The sequence below is a fragment of the Vulpes vulpes genome, chromosome 1 (genome assembly GCF_048418805.1).
Source record: "Vulpes vulpes isolate BD-2025 chromosome 1, VulVul3, whole genome shotgun sequence".
Taxonomy (NCBI): domain Eukaryota; kingdom Metazoa; phylum Chordata; class Mammalia; order Carnivora; family Canidae; genus Vulpes; species Vulpes vulpes.
This window is the reverse complement of record NC_132780.1, coordinates 8,802,169-8,819,730: the sequence shown is the minus strand read 5'-3', so window position 1 is coordinate 8,819,730 and position 17,562 is coordinate 8,802,169. Positions and strand designations below refer to the sequence as shown.

Here is a 17,562-nt window from a genome sequence, read left to right as displayed (position 1 = left end):
TCTATATCTCATGTTCTGCCCCATGTACCTGCTCAAGCCCTCTAATGTACTGAGCTCACTGAAGGTAGGCCCCAATGTTTATCCTCCTATGATCTGTTTCCTCTTCTCGACCCTAGAGAGAAATAGAATCCCTCAGAGAAAGCTGAGAACCCTGTGGAGGCCCTAGACTTATAAAGGCTGAGAAGCCAACCAGGATGGGGTGAGGCAGATCACCAAGAATAGGACCTAAGGCAGCTCAGAATCAAGAATGAGCACAAAGAAAAGGGCAGTAGAAGGGGCAAGACACTACTTCTACAAGGAGAGGCAATGAGGGCTTGGTAGAAAGAGAAGACAGGAGGGAGTGGGGAAGGTATACAGAACCTGAATGGGGAGTGAGATCTGAAAAACTTAAAGAGATTCCAGCCAAATGCAGAAGGAAGAGCTGCCTATTCTCTTAGCCAACTGAGAATGGGTGCCCAAGTTGCCCATTCTCTAATAACTCTCAAAAACTTACAGAAGACAGATCCCACTTTGTGGGATTCAGAGACAAATAAAACACATCCCGGTACTTTCCAAACTTGCAGTCCAGTGAAGGTGAGTGGACAAGTACATGAAAACTACAAGGAAGAAGGTGAGTGGTGCTCTAAGAAATAAAAGGGAGGATACTGGACGGTAAGATACGGAGAATGAGGGGGATCCCTGGGTGGCTCGGCGGTTTAGCGCCTGCCTTTGGCCCAGGGCGCGATCCTGGAGTCCCGGGATCGAGTCCCACGTTGGGCTCCCGGCATGGAGCCTGCTTGTGTCTCTGTCTCTCTCTCTCTCTATCATTAATGGATAAATAAAATCTTAAAAAAAAAAAAAAAAAAAAAGATACGGAGAATGAAAAGACCTAAAGACACCTTAAAAAGAGGGTGCCTATGGTGAGGAATAGATGAAGATTAGAGACGGACATATGTATTCAAGAAGATGGCTATTTATTTTATTTTATTTTTAAAAGATTTTATTTATTTATTCAAGAGAGACACACAGAGAGAAGCACAGACACAGGCAGAAAGAGAAGCAGGCTCCCTGCGGGGAGCCCGATGTGGGACTCGATCCCTGGATCCGGGGATCACGACCTGTGCCCAAGGCAGACACTCAACCTTGGAGCCACCCAGGTGTCCCGGAGATGGCAATTTAAAGAGGCACCAAAGGGTGGCGTATGGTGTGGAGGGGAAGCCAGAACGTGAGAGAGCTGAGGAAGATTTGAAAGGAAACTATTCAAAGGTAGAATATGAAGTCACTGCTCAGAGGGTGGAGTTACCTTTGAGAGAAGCCAGAATTTTTACAAGGAGGGGAAGGAGACTTTCTGGAGGGTGGATACTTCACAAAGGGGACTCTTAGGAAAATGGGGGTGGGCAGGAATTCAAAGGCATACTTTGAAGCATCTCTCAGGGGGCTTTCTGTGGCAAAAGGGAAATCCCCTCAGGGAGCAATGGTTCTCAAACTTGAACAATTCATCAGAATCACAAGGAGGGTCCCTAAAAACAGACTGCTGGGTCCTACTCTCAGGTCTTCTGATTCAGTAAGTCTGGGCTGGATCCAAGAACTTGCATTTCTAACAAGTTTCCAGGTGATGTTGATGCTGCTGGTCCAAGGACCATGCTTTGAGATCCACCGCCATAGGGGAAGGGATTATTTAGTGAGGAGGCTCTCAAATGGGGAAAAGGCTGCTAAAAGGAAAATGGAGGAAGTCCTTAAGAAATCTCTAAGGAGGGCATTAAGGGTCTCTCAATCTCCAAAGGAGGAAGAGTCTGAGGATGAAACCTATGAAAAATGGTCTGAGAGATCTCTGAGAGGTGAGATTTCAAGAGATGAGGCTGTCTGTTGAGGATCTTTTTATTAAAAGGCAACAGTGGAGGCTTTTGGGTAGGAAAGGGAAGCGTGGAAGATCCTGGGGGCCTCTGAAGGGACAATGGGGGTAAGGAGGCTCAGAACTGAGAAGATCTCTAAGTTGATTTCAAAGGAAAGAAAATGGAGGTGGTGAGAGGATGTAAATAGGGACCCTAAAAGCGGTAAATCTGATAGGGTCCTGAATGGATGTAGATGTCACAGGCAGGAATGAGGGAATGTTCTGAAGGAATCTCAGAAAGTGCTGGGGTTAGTTAGGTTGTTGATGCAGGACAATCTTGAAGGAAATTCTCTAAAAGGTGTCTGGGGGAGATGTGGTCTCCTGAGAGAGATCTTGGATGTAACGGAGCAGGATGACAGAGGTCCTTTGAGAAGAAACGTCTGAGTAAAGTTTTCAAAAGGGTATTGTATGAGAAAGGAGGGTCTTCCAAGTGGAATGTGGGAATGTCAGGGTAGAAGGTTTTTCAGAAAGAATTCTGGGACTTTTTAATAGCAGGAACTCAGTTATTGTGAGGAAAGACTGTATGAGCAGGGGGTTCTAGAGGACTTGAGGGAACCTGTGAGGAAGAGTACAGAAATTTCTTGTACAAGTGTCTCAGGAAGGCAGGAGTCTCCGGGCAACGATTCAATGGGTTCTGGGGGGGTGTTGGATGGGTCTCTGAGATTTCAAGGGCTTATCCCAGGAGGGCTTGAGGGGTTGCTGAGGTCTCTGAGAAGATGTGAGGAGCTCTTTGGAAAAACTACATCTCACAGAGGTCATGAGGAGGATCTTAAGGTTTAAGGTATTTCGAAACTTCAACTAAAAGTCAGTCTAGAAAGGGGGATTTTCAAAGGTACCTAAAGAGGATTCTGGAAAATATCAGAAACTATAGGGGGCCTTTTTTGGAATCCTGAAAGAATCTGTGGAACATGTGTAGGTTACTAAGAAAGAGTTGAGATATATAACAGGGGTTGTGGAAAAGGCTTTCGGTATATTGGATAAGAGTTCTCCAGAGATTTCAACAAATCTTTGGATATTTGGGATAAGTGAAGGTGGTGTTGGGGAAGATTTTTGGGATGAGGGTGATCTCTAGGGCATTTCAGGCTGGTGAGACTTGGGGAACCTGAAGTCTTTGAGAAGGATCTGTAGAAGGTTCCTAAGGGATGACTCTGTGAAGGGGGAGTGTGTACGGAGATGGCTGGTGCGTTGGGGGCAGGGGTCCTCTAGGTGAATTTTGGAGACGTGAGGACATTTCAGAGAGTCTCTGAGGAAGACTTTCAGGGCATACGAGGGATATTCCAAAGGACATGGTGGTGGGGAGGGGCTCAAGGATTTGGGGGCCATGAGTGGATCTCCCAGGTGATTTCTGGTATAGAGGTAGGTGGGAGGGAAAATTCTTGGGACCTATGAGAAAGAAGACGCGGAGAGATTGTGGGGATATGCGAAATAGATCTCTGGGGGAGATTTCTGGAATGTGCAGGGTCTGGAGGGGATCTCAGGGAGACTGCAGGAGATTTTTAGGGCTTATGAGGGAAGCTCCGGGAGGAGATATGACACACATTGTTGGAATAGATGAGGAGTGGCCTCCGGGGAATATTTCTGGACGGAGGAGGAGGATGGGGGATCTGGGGCCAGAGGAGGGGTTCGCTGAGGAAGATTTCCAGAGACCTAAGCCGGCGTCTGGACAAGATTGTGGGAACGCAAGGGGGGGGGGGGGGGTCTCTCGGAAAGATTTCGGACCGCAGGAGGGGTGGGGGTTTTCAGGGGGCTCTAGGGCGGGTTTTGGGGGGCTGCGGGAACGCCCTCCAGGGAGATGTCTGAGGCAGAGCTGCGCGGGGGAGGGAGGGGTCACAGGGAAGGTCCCCCGGTCCGGCCCCTCGCGGTCCCCAGGGCGTGAGGGTTTCGGAGGGAAGCTTCCCAGGCGGGCTGGGCGGGCGACTCGGGGGTCGGGGGTGGGGGATTCTCCTGAGGGCCGGGACCCCCAAGGCCCGCGCTCGCCGCGACCCGCGGCTCGGGGTCCCTGAGGGGGCGGGGCCGCCCGCGCGGCCTGGGGCGCCCTGAGGTGAGCCCCGCGCGCCCCGACCCGCCGCCGCCCCGCCGCCGCCGCCCGGCCCTGCCCGCGACTCACCGCCTCGGCCTCCGCCGCCGCCGCCGCTCGGGCCTCCTCAGGCCCCCGCCGCCGCCGTCGCCCCCTCTCCGGCCCGCGAGCTCCCCTCCCTCCTCCCGCACCGACCACCGCCGCGGCCGCCGCCGCCGCCGCCGCCGCCGTCGCGCTGCGTCACCGCGCCGTGCGTCACCGCCCCTGGCCCCGCCCCGCCGGGGCCGCCGCGCGCCGGCATTAGCTCACGCCGCGGTGACGAACGGCGCGCCCGCCAACGGGCGGCGAGGGCAGCCCGAAGGGCGGGAGGTGTGCGCGGAGAAAGGCGGGGTCCAGGCGGAGAGGGGAGCGCGGAGGGTTGAGCGAGGCCCAAGAGGCCCGCCCCCTGCGCGGTAGGATTGGTTGGCCGCGGGGCTGACAGGCAGTCGGCCCCGCCGGAGCCTCGGGGCCGGCGGGCGGGGAGGGGGCGGGGCGCGCGCGGCGTTGCCATGGGCAACGGGCGCGGCGGAGCCGGGGATTGGTCCTCCCGGCCCGCAGGGGGCAGTCTCGGGCGCGTCTACCTCAGCGGCCGTGAGCTAGGTCACAATTCCTGAATGTGCTGTTCAAGGCCGGCCTCCCCGCCCCTCTTGAACGCCCCGCCGGGCCCGGTGGCCAGGTGAGGGGTTGGCACGCAGGCCTCTGGAGTCTCAGCTTTACCACCGCAGCCCTCCCTGAGCCTGTTGCTTCGTCTCTCAAGTGGGAATGGGACTGAGACGATGCCTGGAAAGCGCTTGGCGCAATGGAGGCCGCCCACAAATGGGAGTTGTTGCTTTGACTATTGTAGTCTGTTCATGCCACAAACTACCCTGGATCTGGTGACTAAGCGGAGCGGGGGCCCTCACGCCGAAGGTGACAGAGACATGACCTGCTAGAGGAACTCAAAGAAAATGCGATCGGGGTGGACGGAGTGTATAGAGTCCCAGGCCACGAGTGGTGGGAGATGAGCTGTGGCCAGATGTTTGGCCACTTGAGGGAGTTTGGGCTTGTCTTTGAGGACACTAGGGAGCCAGGGAGGGGCTTCAAGCCAGGGAGAGTCATGGTGAGTTGGGGATTTGGAAAGATGGCTCTGGCTTTCCTATGGAGCAGAGATTGAAGGGAGTAAAACTGGGGGCCTTCAGTTCGGGAAGGCAGTTGGGGTGGGACAGGGGCGTTTGCACCTGGACGGGACTGTGGGACAGGGAGGAGGGAGGACAAGAGGGACTCCCAGGAGGCCGAGTGAACCTGCCCTGGGACTGGCTGGCTGCAGAGCGGGCAGAGAGGGTGAAATCCTAGACAAGGCCCCTGGCTGGGGGTTGGGGGTGCCTCCCTGAAGAGGAGACCCAGAGGAGAAGCAGGTTTGTTTGGAAGATGCTGAGTCCCCATGTGGGCCACCCAGCAGCGGGGGCCAGGAGGCTGCGCAGTGCTGGGTCTGGGGTTTAAGAGAGAAATTGGAGCTGGAAACCAAGATTTGAGGATCATCAAAGATGGTAATTGGAGCTGTGGGTGTTAGTGAGCTAACCTGAGGAAGACATGAGGAATGGAGACGACTCAACAGAACCCTAAGAAAAGGGGGACCTCTAAAATATGAGCAAAGGAATCGACAGTCTCTCCAATATTGAGAAGGGGCAGCCAGTCAGGAAGATGCACTTCAAGCCAGGGTGGGCAATATCACAAACCCCATCCACTAGCCCCAACATCTAAGCAAAAGCTTTCACAGCATGCAGAGTAGTTGTGCTCGAGAGATCCCGGTTCGTTTATTCACTCCAGGATACTCAAGTACCTGATACATGTCAGGTGCCATTCAAGGTTCTAGAAATTCGATAACGGAACAAAGCTTACATTCATACCCGAAGCTTACATTCTGGTTGAGGGGACACAATAAATTAAAAAAAAAATACGATGTGACTTGGTGATAAGTACTATGGGGATAAATAAAGCAAGCTGAGAGGGTGGAGTGATGGGGTCAGCACTATTTTAGGTGAGGAAAGGCGTCTTGGATCAGGTGAGATTTGAGCAGAAATCTGAAGAAATGAAGGGGTAAACCATAGGGAAAGAGGGTTCCAGAAAGAGGGACCAGCAAGTGCAAAGGTCCAGGGGGAGGATTATTCACAGAACCACAAAGAGGATAACATGGCTGGGAAGGAGCGGGCAAAGAAGAGGGCAGTAGAAGACAAGGTCCAAGTGGAAATGGAGGATGGGTGTTGGCAGATAATGGCCACTGTAAGGACTCTAGCTTTTACCCAAATAATGTACCTGGAAGCCTTAGGAGGGTTTTGAGAGAGGAGGTGTATTGTCTTCCTCTGGCAGTCTTATGAAGAACAGAGTGTGGGATGGGGAGCAGGGGACAGTGAGGAGGTTGCTGGGAGAGTTCAGGGGAGATGAAGGTGGATGGAACCGGGCTATGGGCCATGGAGGGGGGGAGTGGGCAGGTTCTGGTTACATTTCCAAGTTCCGAACTGACAAATTCTGATGTACGAGGAGAGGAATGAGATAGGTTAAGGATGATAGACATCCAGGTGGAGATGTCAGGTTGGCAGCTGGATATAGGAGTCCAGAGTTTGGGAAGAGGGCCAGGCTGGAAAAAGAATTAGGATATCCCCTTTGGAAGCCAAGAAACTGGATGAGATCAGGAGGAGAGGATGGTAGGTGAAAAAGAGAAGGAGACGAAGGACTGAACCCTGGGACACCCCACCGTAAAAAGGAAGAATCAGCAAGAGAGGCCAAAAAGGAACGGCTAGAACATTCGGAGGAAAACCAGGCCACGGTGTTGTCCTGAAAACCAAGTGAAGAAAGTATTTCTTCAGGGCCCAGAGAGTGTTGGACGGTGTCACACACAGCTGACAGGGCACGGCTGATGAAGACTGAGAATTGACCCTTAGGTCCAACACCAGAGAGGTCATCGGTGGCCCCGGCAAGGGTATGTCAGGGGATGGGAACAGGAGTGACAATCTGCTGGGAGAGAGCTGAAGAGGAAATCAGGAGGAGACCTTGGAGGCAGCAAGTGTAGACAATTCTTTCGAGAAGTTTTGCTGAAAAGGGAAGGAAATGAATGGGCAGTGCTGGACAGAGTTCTTAGTTTTTAAGAAGGAAGACACCCCCGCGTGCGGGCTGAGAGGAAAGATCTAGTAGGGATGGGAACACTGATGATGCAGGGAGAGGGAGAATAGCTCCAGTGACGCCCATCAGTAGGTGGGACGGGGTGGGACGGTGCCCAGGGAGGGGGTTCAAGAAGTCTTGATCACTGCCACCTGCGGAGCCAGCACAGTGGGCCACCCATTATGGGGCTGGGCCCTGTGAAGAGTCTCTTGTTGGCTTATATTTTCTCACTGAAGTTCATGGAGTCTTCCTGTAAATTACTTCCCTTTTATTTCTCCTTTATATGACAGGATGTTGTGTTGATTTGGGCGGGGAGTGGAATTTGTGTCTAAGAAGGTTACGTTATCTAGGAATTTCATTTCATGATTGGAAAGGGAGCAACACAAATGCACTTAATAAAAAAGAGGGTACGGGTCTGACAGAATTGGACACCATCATTGTAGAGCCCATTACTAGGCCCCTGGGGTTGAATCAGTCACCATTACCTGGGCACTGTGGAATCCAGGTGGCGGTTTGCCTACCAAACATCCCTAAGCTCCCCTTTTCTACTCTGGAATTAAAATATTCCAGAGGGGGACAATCCAGGAAAGCTTCCTGGAGGAGGGGAGGAGCTAAAGAGCTCATTGTTACCTACTATGTATTGAGCATGTCCACCATGCTAGGAGGTGTGTGAAGCTCTTTAATCCTCACAAGGATCCTAAATCAGAGGGGTGAGGTTACTTAGCTGGGGTCACACAGCAAGGCGGCATTCGAACCCCGGTCCGAGTGATTGCAAAGCTGGGAGGTCCTGGCAGATGAGGGGAAGGAAGGAAGGGGAGGAGCCCTCTGAGACAGTTGTCCCAGAATGGGCATAAACAGGATGTGGTGTTGGATGAAACCTTTCCCCTGCCCCACACCCCGCCCCCTGAAGCCCTGGTCCCCACCTCTAGAAGACAGCGGAACTGAAAAAGAAGAGGCCTGTGGACTGAAAAGTCATGGTCAGGGGGCCAGGGGTTGTATGGGAAGGGCTGGGGGCTGGGGCGGGGCTGGGCCTGGGTCTGGGAGAGTGCGGGGGTGAAGGTCAGGCTGTGGGATGGTCAGGGGCTGGGTGGGTGACCCCAACTGCGGCAAAGGGCCTGGCTGGGGGAAGAGAGATGCTGGTTCCGGGTTTAACGCCAGAGCAAGCAAATCCCCAGGGTCTCCTCGAGTGCTCCCCAAGGGCACCTGCCTAGAGGGCTGGAACCCAGCCTCTACTGGGCAGCCCCAACTGGGGTGTGTGCGCTGGTAAGGGGTGGCACCTGCCTCAAGGAAAGGTGCCGCCTAATGTCCCCAGAGGTGTCCCATGAGCTGTCAGGGCCCACCTCTTTAGTAGTAGATAGAGAAACTGAGGTTTGGGGAAGGGGCGGGGGCAGAGAGCAGGCCAGCTCAGCTCTTCCTGGGCTTCTCTGGCAGTCCGATTCCCTGGTGGTGTGCGAGGTGGACCCAGAGCTAAAGGAAAAGCTGAGAAAATTTCGCTTCAGAAAAGAGACGGACAATGCGGCCATAATAAGTGAGTGTCATCTCCTCCCCTGGAAGGATGGCAGAGAGGGTGGGGACAAGGAAGTCTGGGCTGGTGTCACCAGTGGATGGGAGGGGCGTCTAACCCCTATGTGCCATCTGTTTCCAGTGAAGGTGGATAAAGACCGGCAGATGGTGGTGCTTGAGGAAGAATTTCAGGTGAGGGTCTGGGATGGACGGGACCTCCAAGAAGTGCAGGGTGGGCCTGGGAGTACCAGAGGGCTGGACGATGCCAGGAGCCTGGCATCGGGGGCCAGAAAGGCCTGGAGGGCAGATCCCAGCTCAGCTGTGACTCTAGGCAAGAGACACCATCTGCATGGGTCTCTGTTTCCTCATCTTTGAAACGAGGGTACTGGAACTTACCCCTTTGGGTTGACTATGGATTCGATGCTTTAATTCTTATAATGGGTTTAGAAGAGGGCCTGGCATCTAGAATATGCTTGATGAAATGATGACAGTGATGACAACGACGATATTTTATTGGCACCAAAATGAAAGTTTCCTGATAAGTCAAAAGCCTAGCAGGAATCCTTCCTAAAAGGGTAGACCTCACCTTTTCTCACCTTGATGTCTTTATCAGTCCCACGGGGATAAGAGTTACTTTATAATGTTGTAAGGATTGGCAGTGGGGGTGGGGGTGGCCCATGGAGGCTGAGGCTGGGGATGTTTGACAGGCAAGGGGGATTGGCTAGGAGCTGGGCTCTCTCAGGTCCTCCGAAAGGCAGTGCAGCAACATGGTTATGATTTGAATCCAGATTCAAATCTGAATCATGCTGCTCACTATCTGCCACCTTGGCCAAGCATCTTAACAAGTCTGGGCCTCGGTTTGCTCACCTGTAAAGGGGGGGGATAAGAATAGAAGCTACTGCACAGAATTGTGGGAGAAGTCAATGAGTTGATCTATGGGTGTTTCTTGAACTAAGTGCCTCGGCACATAGTTTGTGCTGACTTAATGACAGTCTTTTCTTTTTCTCCCCCTACCCCCCCCCCCCAGAACATTTCTCCAGAGGAACTAAAAACAGAGTTGCCAGAGAGACAGCCCAGGTACCCTGGGGGAAGGAAGGGGGAGGGTCAGGCCTGGGAGAGGGGGTGGTGGCGAAGGAACAGACTGAGGGACCCTTCAGATTCCAGCCTTAATCACAGGCTCTGATCTGGGATTGAGGCCATGAATTCACACCCTAGGACTTTTTGTTTGTATACTAATATTGCAGAATTTTTTTTTTTTACATTTTATTATTTATTTACTTGAGAGACACAGAGAGAGACAGAGACATGGGCAGAGGGAGAAGCCTATGTCTCCTTCTGTCTCCCTCTGCCTCCCTATAGGGAACCTGATATAGGACTCGATCCCAGGACTCCGGGATCACAATCTGAGCCAAAGGCAGACGCTCAACCACTGAGCCACCCAGGCGTCCCTTTATTGCAGAATTTTACACTGATAGTCACATGTGATATTAGACCTTGCTCTTTATTTATTTGTTTTTTTTTTTTTTTTTTTTTTTTTTACAAACTGTTGGGCTTTGGTCTCATGATTACACTTACATCATTAAACAAAAAATGAAATTTTCCTCATTTCAATGCTTGAGAATACTCTGGGTAGCAGAGGAGTCACTTGACCTTTAACGATTGGGGAGAATTCTGTGTGAAGCCACCTAAGTCTGGTGCTTTCTGTAGGAGGAGCTCTTTGACACGCCTATAAAATCTAGTCTGTGTAGATTTTTCATCTCCACTGGGGTGAATTTTGGGCTCCCCAGGATTTTGACCCTCACTCTCAGGCTCTAGATCTCAGCTGGGATCAGCTCCCCAGCTGTCTGACAAGTGTGGTCACACTGGGCCCCATACACAGAAGGGAGTCTCGAACACAGGGCTTACTGCTCTGCAGCTGCCTGCCATCTGAATTTTTTTAAAATAGTTTTTTTTTTTAAAGATTTATTTATTTATTTATGATAGACATAGAGAGAGAGAAAGGCAGAGACAAAGGAGGAGGGAGAAGCAGGCTCCATGCTGGGAGCCTGACGTGGGACTCGATCCTGGGACTCCAGGATCGCGCCCTGGGCCAAAGGCAGGTGCCAAACCGCTGAGCCACCCAGGGATCCCCCTTAAAATAGTTTTATCTTTGAATTTGTGTTTTGTGTCGAGTCTGATGGGATAGTGGAGCCTGTGCTGGGGACTTGGAGCCTCCTTCAGCTCCTACATGGTCCCTCCTTCAGAAGGACAAGTAGCAAATTTAGTAAGACCACGACCAGTTTGGAGAGAGACTGCAGAGGAAAGGGAACAGCTCTTCTCTTGCCTTTTGAACACGAGGCCCCACGTTTTCATTTTGCACTGGGCTTGGCAAATTGTGGATCCGGCTCTGGTCTCAGGCCAGAGGTCTAGAGCTCTGGACATTACAGCATGGTGCTTGAGCCCTTACAGTCTGGCACTGAATTCCCTGGGCTAAAATCTTCCCTCTATCCACGGAACCTTGGCTAAGTGACTCTGGGCCTCTGTTTTCCCATCTGTAGTATGGGGATAATAAGGGCACTTATGTCAGAGGGTTATTATGAATCAAACAGGCACCTGTGATTATTATTTTTCATCATTTTGAGGCCAGTATCCTGGGTTTCATTTGTTAACCCTAGCTTCTTAGGCAAGATTTCAAGATTGTGAACTCAGGTAATGGGTATTGGGCCTCGGGCTCCAGGCAAAAGTACTGAATTTGAATTCCCTTTCACTGGTGCAGGTTCGTGGTTTACAGCTACAAGTACGTGCACGAGGATGGCCGAGTGTCCTACCCTCTATGCTTTATCTTCTCCAGTCCTGTGGGTGAGGCACAGCTCTCTACCTGTCCCCACAAGAGGGTCTGAGAGTCTGTGTGTGGGGTGTGTGAGAACATATACGTGGGTGCAGGTGTGTGTGACTGGTGACTGTGTGAGTGTATGGCACGTGGTGTGTGTGTGTGTGCGGTGTGAGTGCTGGGAGGGTAGTGGGGTGGAGGCAGGGGTTCAGATTCCTTAAGAGCCCACAGGTCCTCCTTAGTCCCAAGGTGTATAAGCAAGTTAACCCCTACCCTTTTACTTAGAATCTAACTCCTGTGTGGCCTCTCAGCCATTTCCAGGGACCCTCAGAATAACAAGCCCCCCCAAACAAAGCCCCCACAATCTGGGTATAGCTTCAAGAGAACATGTTAGAACAACTCCCAGGACCCTAGGAAAACTTAAAGGCCTGCATGACATTACTAGGGCCTTAGTGATAACCAGGGTCCCCCAATTATGCTCTTTTCTCTTTTCCACACAGGTTGCAAGCCTGAACAGCAGATGATGTATGCAGGGAGTAAGAATAGGCTGGTGCAGACTGCAGAGCTCACAAAGGTCTGGGCCTGGGGCTGAGGCTCCCCAGTGCTAGGGACGAGGAGGGGGAAAGTCTGGGCTTTTGGGTCTGAAGGAGGATGGGCTGAGGGTCTGGGCACCCGTTCTGAGGGGAGGAGGGAGCTAGAGCTCACTCCTTCAGTTCCTGAGTGGGTCTTAATGCAGAGGCCTCTCCTTGCCCAGGTGTTTGAAATCCGCACCACGGAAGACCTCACTGAGGCCTGGCTCCAAGAGAAGTTGTCCTTCTTTCGTTGACCTCTGGGCTGGGGAACGGAATTCCTGATGTCGGAGTCCCTGAAGAAACTGGGGACTGGGACCCCAAGAACTGGAACTCTGAGACCCTAAGGAAATTAAAATGCAGGAACACTCTCAGCTCTGGTTCTGTATCTAGTTGTGAGCGCTAGCCGGCAGTCCCTGCAGTACCGGCCTTCGGCCAGCAGAGGGCAGGCAGACCAAATGGATGCCCGCTGAGTCCCAGGAGGAAGGGGGGGGAATACCTGTTTCTCGGAAAGAAGGGGAGGGGCCTGTAGGGTTTCCTGGGGAGGAGTTGGTGGGAGGTGGGGGAGGGGGCTGGGTTTCCTGGAGGAATTGGGGAATATTGAGCCCCGGAGGGGGCCACTCCGAGGGGAATAAAGACACCTGGGTTCCTGAGAGTGAAGGAGACAGAGCACCTGTTTCCCCTCCTCCCCACTCCCCACCCCAGCTCTAGGAACTAGCAGGCGTTAGCTGGCACTGAAAACTGTTCTCAGTGAGCCCCCAGGTAGGAAGAACTTGAAGGATCAAACATAATTGCATAAGGGAGTTGCTGGGGTGGGTGGTTTGTGTGGTTAGGGAGGACTGAGGGCCCAAGGCTGGGGAAGGTGAGAGGATCCTGGGCTCTCAGTGGACCCCTGAGGGGTATGAGGTTGAAGGGCAGGAAAGGGACACTCTGCCCGCCCCACGCCAGAGATCCTTCTTTCTTCTGGCATCTCTGGGCTTTTGACTCTCTCAGGTTCTCTATCTTGTGTCTGAGGGACATTTATTGAGCACTCACAGTGTACCAGACAGAGAATTCTGAGATGGGCAGGACTTCACAGAGATAAATCACTCTTTCTCTGAGCTTCTCCCGGTCTCTGTTCTTCTCTCTGTCCCCAGATCCAAGGACCTGGGAGCTCCCCCCTCCACCCCTTTTCAGGTTCCCTGTTGAGAGGTGTTCGTTGCCATGGTAACAGTGACACAATGACCTTGGGCCTGGGCTGCCCCTCCCCCAGCCCTGTCATTCCTGAGGGAGGGTCCAGGAGCCCAGCTCCAACCCCTCCCCAGCTCTCCTGGCCAGAACAAACCATCCACTCTACCCATCCTTTGCCCCCTTGCCCCATGCCAGGATAAGCCCTTTGCAGAGAGAAATCGCGCACACACAAGCCCCCCCACTCCGGTATTTGTGGGGCGCCGGATTTGAGCTCCTCTCTGACACCCGTCCTGGTGCCCTCCCCACCTCATCTCTGCCAGGCACATCTCTACTCCTCCCTCTGATCACAGCCTCAGTCTCTGATGGCGAGGGGTGGAAGAAGAGGGAGGCTGGGGATAGGAGGGGTCGTTCAATTAAGAGGTCAAGCAACCGCCGGCCTGCAGAGCGCAGAGAGGCCAAAGGACTTGTCCAAGGTCATGCACTTACATGATCAGATTAATACTAATAGTTAACTCTGTGATTGCGGGCTTCCTAGGTGCCAGGCATTTCCACAAGCACTTCACAAGTGTTAACTCATCTAATCCTTACAGTTACCCCATGAGGATCGTTATCATTATCCCCAACTTACAGATGAGCAAACTGAGCCACAGAAGCCATTGGTTGCCTGAAGCCCCCACTGCTAGTGGTTTGCACAGTTAGAACTTTAACTCAAGGCTAATCTGGTGGTAATGGCTACTCTTGTCAGGCAGGGGATTTAGGGGACTCACCCCCTCACCTTCGTCCTCCTCCCCTCTCCCTCTCCTCTTTCCCTTCTGTCAGCCTCCAGGCTCATGATTGCAAACAGTCCAATCAGAAAGAGGCATGTACCAGGAGTCGCCCAATCAGGAGCAGGGAGTTTGGAAAGCAAGGACCAATCAGCGAGGGGGGCTCTCGGGACTGCCCAATGCAGAGTAGGTTTGGCTAGAGGGATCGCGGAGGGACCAATCAGAGAGGCCAGAGCAGAACACAGTATCCAATGGGGAGCCGGCACAGTGGGGGCGTGGCTCCAGGTTTGGGGCCCCTCCTCCAAGGGGCCCCGAGCAAACTAGGGACCAGACCGCCTCCTCTCTTTCCACCAACCTTCTTCACCTCGGCTTCGACAGATCCAGCCTGTCTAATTTTTGAATCCAGGCTCTAGGCTTTCCCTGGGGCGCTTCTCCCTGCTAACCTTCAAGGAAAGTAGGGCTTACGTTGGAGAGGAAGAATCGGGATTTAGGGCGGAACTGAGAAAGGAGGATCTAAACTAGGCAAGAGGGGCCACTGCCTAGACGGAAGGCTAGATGCTTTCGGGGTGGAGTTTAAGGTACAGGGAGAAGTGCTGGGGCGAAGGGAGTAGGAGCTAGGCCTGAGGGGCATCCTGAGGTCAGATAGGCTGGGGTTCTTGCTTTGGACAGAGCCTTGGAGACGGGGGCGGGGGGGGGGGGGGGCGGGGGTGTGGGTGTGGGTGTGGTGCCTAGGCTTGGGGCGGGGCCTAATTGTGGAAGTGTGAGAATGCTTGCTGCTCTCTATTAGTAAGCCTGCGGCGGGAATTAAGACCTTAGAAAACTTCCACCTGTTGCCCTCTTTTCAGGCCAACTCACATTTCCTGGCCATACGGGGCATTCTCCAACTGCTGGGGGGTTCCCCCCTTCCCTTCTAGTGACCCCAGGCTTCTGTGTCACTTCTGTGTGGCTTCCGCAGTGAGTCTGGAAGAGGCCTAGCTCTCAGGCCCTCTTCTGAAAGCCATTCAAGAACACGTGTTTACTGAGCCCGTCCTGGGTGCTATTGGCCGTTCTGGACACTGGAGAAAATTGGTGCCCATGCCACTCCCCTCAGGAGGCTTATATGTCAGTGACCAGAGAATAAGCAATAAACAAACAAACAATAAAGACACAAGATTATTATTTTTTAAAAAGATTATTTATTTATTCATGAGAGACACCGAGACACAGGCAGAGGGAGAAGCAGGCTCCATGCAGGGAGCTCAACATGGGACTCCATCCCAGGTCTCCAGGATCACACCCTGGGCTGAAGGCGGCGCTAAACCGCTGAGCCACCTGGGCTGCCCAAGAGACAAGATTATTAATAAGCATGATAAGTGCAATATAGGAAATGAGATGATGTGATAAAAATGGGGGGGGGGGCCGCTTTTCGTTGCCTCTGTAGTCTCTAGAAGAGTCCTCGGCCCGGCATGTGTTATGAAAAATTTCAAACATGCAGCGAAGTTGAAATAATTTTACACAGTGAACACCCATATACCCACCACCTAGATTCTATCATCAACATTTTATTGTGCTTGCTTTATCACATCCCCATCCATCAACCCATCTTGGTTTTTATGGATTTTAGAGTCATTTGCAGACATCAGGACAATTGGTAGGGGGTGGAGGTGTAAACCTAGGAGGTTAAAGGAAAGTCTCTCTGGAAAGATTATCTTTGAATTAAGACTTGAATGAAAAGGAAGAATCGCCAGGGAAAGGGAAATGATGCAAAGACCCCAGGGGCTGGACTGAACTGAGCTGGTGTGTTGGGGGAATAGCAAGGTGTCATGGTTGGAGCTGGGAAACAGCTCAGGTTGTGATCCTAAGTCCTGGGACTGAGTCGGCATCAGGCTCCCCATGGGGAGCCTGCTTCTCCCTCTGCCTATGTCTCTGTCTCTGCCTCTCTCGTGAATAAATAAAATCTTATTTTTTTTAAATTTTTATTTATTTATGATAGTCACAGAGAGAGAGAGAGGCAGAGACACAGGCAGAGGGAGAAGCAGGCTCCATGCACCGGGAGCCTGATGTGGGATTCGATCCTGGGTCTCCAGGATCGCGCCCTGAGCCAAAGGCAGGTGCTAAGCCGCTGCGCCACCCAGGGATCCCTAAATAAAATCTTATTAAAAAAAAGAAGAGGTGAGTGGGGCCCTCCCTGTTTGGGTTCAGCCACTTTGCTTCCCCATATTTGCGGATCTCCTTTTATCCACTCCTGTCCATCCCAGGCCCACCCTTTCCTTCTTTTCCCTTCACCTCTACCCTGCTCTGCCACTTGTTACCTATGTCACCTGAGGCAAATTACTTAACTTCCTCATCTGTAAAATAGGGATGTGATGGGACCTCCTCATCTGGTTCCTGGAAGGAGTAAATGGAATCGTGGGTCAAGCCCTTAGAACCATTCCTGGCACACAGTAACGCTGGATGCGTGTCCGCTTTTGCTGTTGTTACGATTCTCTCTCTATCCTCCCAGCCCAGGACCTCCACACCCCATCAGGGAGCACCAGGAACCAGGTTGGGAGATGGAGATAGTGCCTGGGTGGAGGTGGTGATGGGAGTGGAGTTGTTGGAATCTGGAGATTGAGAGAGGGGGGATGTGAATGTCCCCAGGGGGCATCTAATGGGGAGTGGGGGTCAACCTCCTTACTGAAAAGGAGGTTCTGCAGAGGTGCTGTTGATCTGAGGGACAGGGCTGGCTTGGAGCAGTGACATAACTAGGAAGAGGTTAGGGAAGGGGTTTGGCAGAGGACGTTGATACGGTGGGATCCAAAATGGGAAGGGTTTGAGCTGCCAGGGAGCTGGGGGACTGCAATAAGGCAGATTTGGAGGGGAGGCCTTGTTGGGTTTGGGGGCCTGATGAGTATCTCAGAAAGAGGTGGAGAGTGGGGAGGGGCTGGTGGGGTCAGCTAGTGGGTAGGATTTAGGCAAGAAAGGAGCCTAACCAAAAAAGGAGCAAGGAATCCTGGGTTGCAAGGAAATTACAGGGAGGGGGAAGGGTCTGCAGGGTCCAAAAGAAAGAGTAGGAACAGGAAGGAGGCAGAGAAAGAATCTGGGGCAAATCAGGGGTTCTGGAACTAAGCCTTGCCTTAGAGGGGAGGATGGTCTGGGGTCTAATGGGGGTAATGAGGTAAGTTAGGGGGAATAAGACATTTTGGGGTCCTCTAGAAATTAGACATGGTCTGGAGTCCCTGTTGAGGGTCAGGGAATGGTTTGTGGTCCTAGAGAGTGGAAGGGCATGGCTGGGGGTCCCCAAAGAGCCGTAGGATATGGTTTGGGTCCCCAAAGGGAGTAAGACATGATCTTGGGCTGTTGACGTACGGTTTGGGTCTCCTCTGGAAGTTGGGGCATGGTCTGGGGTCTAATGGATGTGATGGTATGCTTTAGGGTCCCTGCGGGGGGTGCTCTGGATTCCCCTTGGGTGCTGGGATATGGTCTGGGGTCCCCGCTGGAGTATGGGGCAGAGTCTGAGGTCACCAAGGAGAGCAGGACATGCTTTGTGGTCCTGGGTGGCTGTAGACCACGGTTGGGGTCCTCAGAGGAGGTAAGGTATGGGGTCGGGTTCTCCTGGCTTTGGGGACCTGATCCCAGGTCTCCGCTGGGAGATCCGAGTCCCCACGCCAGCTGGGGCGTGGCCTGGGGGGTCTCGGGGGAAGCCGGCGGGGCTGGGGGTGGGGCGG

General features: G+C 52.9%; 2 protein-coding genes across 6 annotated transcripts in view; one reads left to right on the top strand and one right to left on the bottom strand.

Moving 5' to 3' along the window:
* The window catches only part of SAMD4B (sterile alpha motif domain containing 4B), a 39,574-nt gene extending 35,454 nt beyond the window's left edge, over window positions 1-4,120 (bottom strand). The window contains exon 1 of the mRNA XM_072752230.1: window positions 3,978-4,120. The gene's annotated coding sequence lies outside the window, so the exon portion shown is untranslated. The remainder of the gene's footprint in view (window positions 1-3,977) is intronic.
* Window positions 4,121-4,580: 460 nt separating this feature from the next.
* Window positions 4,581-12,316, top strand: GMFG (glia maturation factor gamma). 5 transcript variants are annotated; one of them, XM_026010084.2, is made up of 7 exons: window positions 4,718-4,835; window positions 8,493-8,589; window positions 8,707-8,756; window positions 9,592-9,641; window positions 11,320-11,402; window positions 11,874-11,947; window positions 12,128-12,316. In XM_026010084.2, coding segments are annotated over exons 2-7 (330 nt in total). In that variant the 5' UTR covers window positions 4,718-4,835; window positions 8,493-8,588; the 3' UTR covers window positions 12,200-12,316. The 5 variants fall into 5 exon arrangements, with proteins under 5 accessions (XP_025865865.1, XP_025865869.1, XP_025865867.1 ...); XM_026010082.2 differs by lacking the exon at window positions 4,718-4,835 and adding an exon at window positions 4,988-6,882; XM_026010081.2 differs by lacking the exon at window positions 4,718-4,835 and adding an exon at window positions 7,951-8,038.
* Window positions 12,317-17,562: the final 5,246 nt, after the last annotated feature.

What these genes read in the sequence shown, in the direction of transcription:
- GMFG (XM_026010080.2), top strand. Translation starts at nt 4,703, where the DNA reads ATGCCTGGAAAGCGCTTGGCGCAATGGAGGCCGCCCACAAATGGGAGT. An exon ending in CGGGGGCCCTCACGCCGAAG is followed by an intron (nt 4,836 to 8,706) that starts GTGACAGAGACA and finishes ATCTGTTTCCAG; the next exon opens with TGAAGGTGGATAAAGACCGG. An exon ending in TTGCCAGAGAGACAGCCCAG is followed by an intron (nt 9,642 to 11,319) that starts GTACCCTGGGGG and finishes TCACTGGTGCAG; the next exon opens with GTTCGTGGTTTACAGCTACA.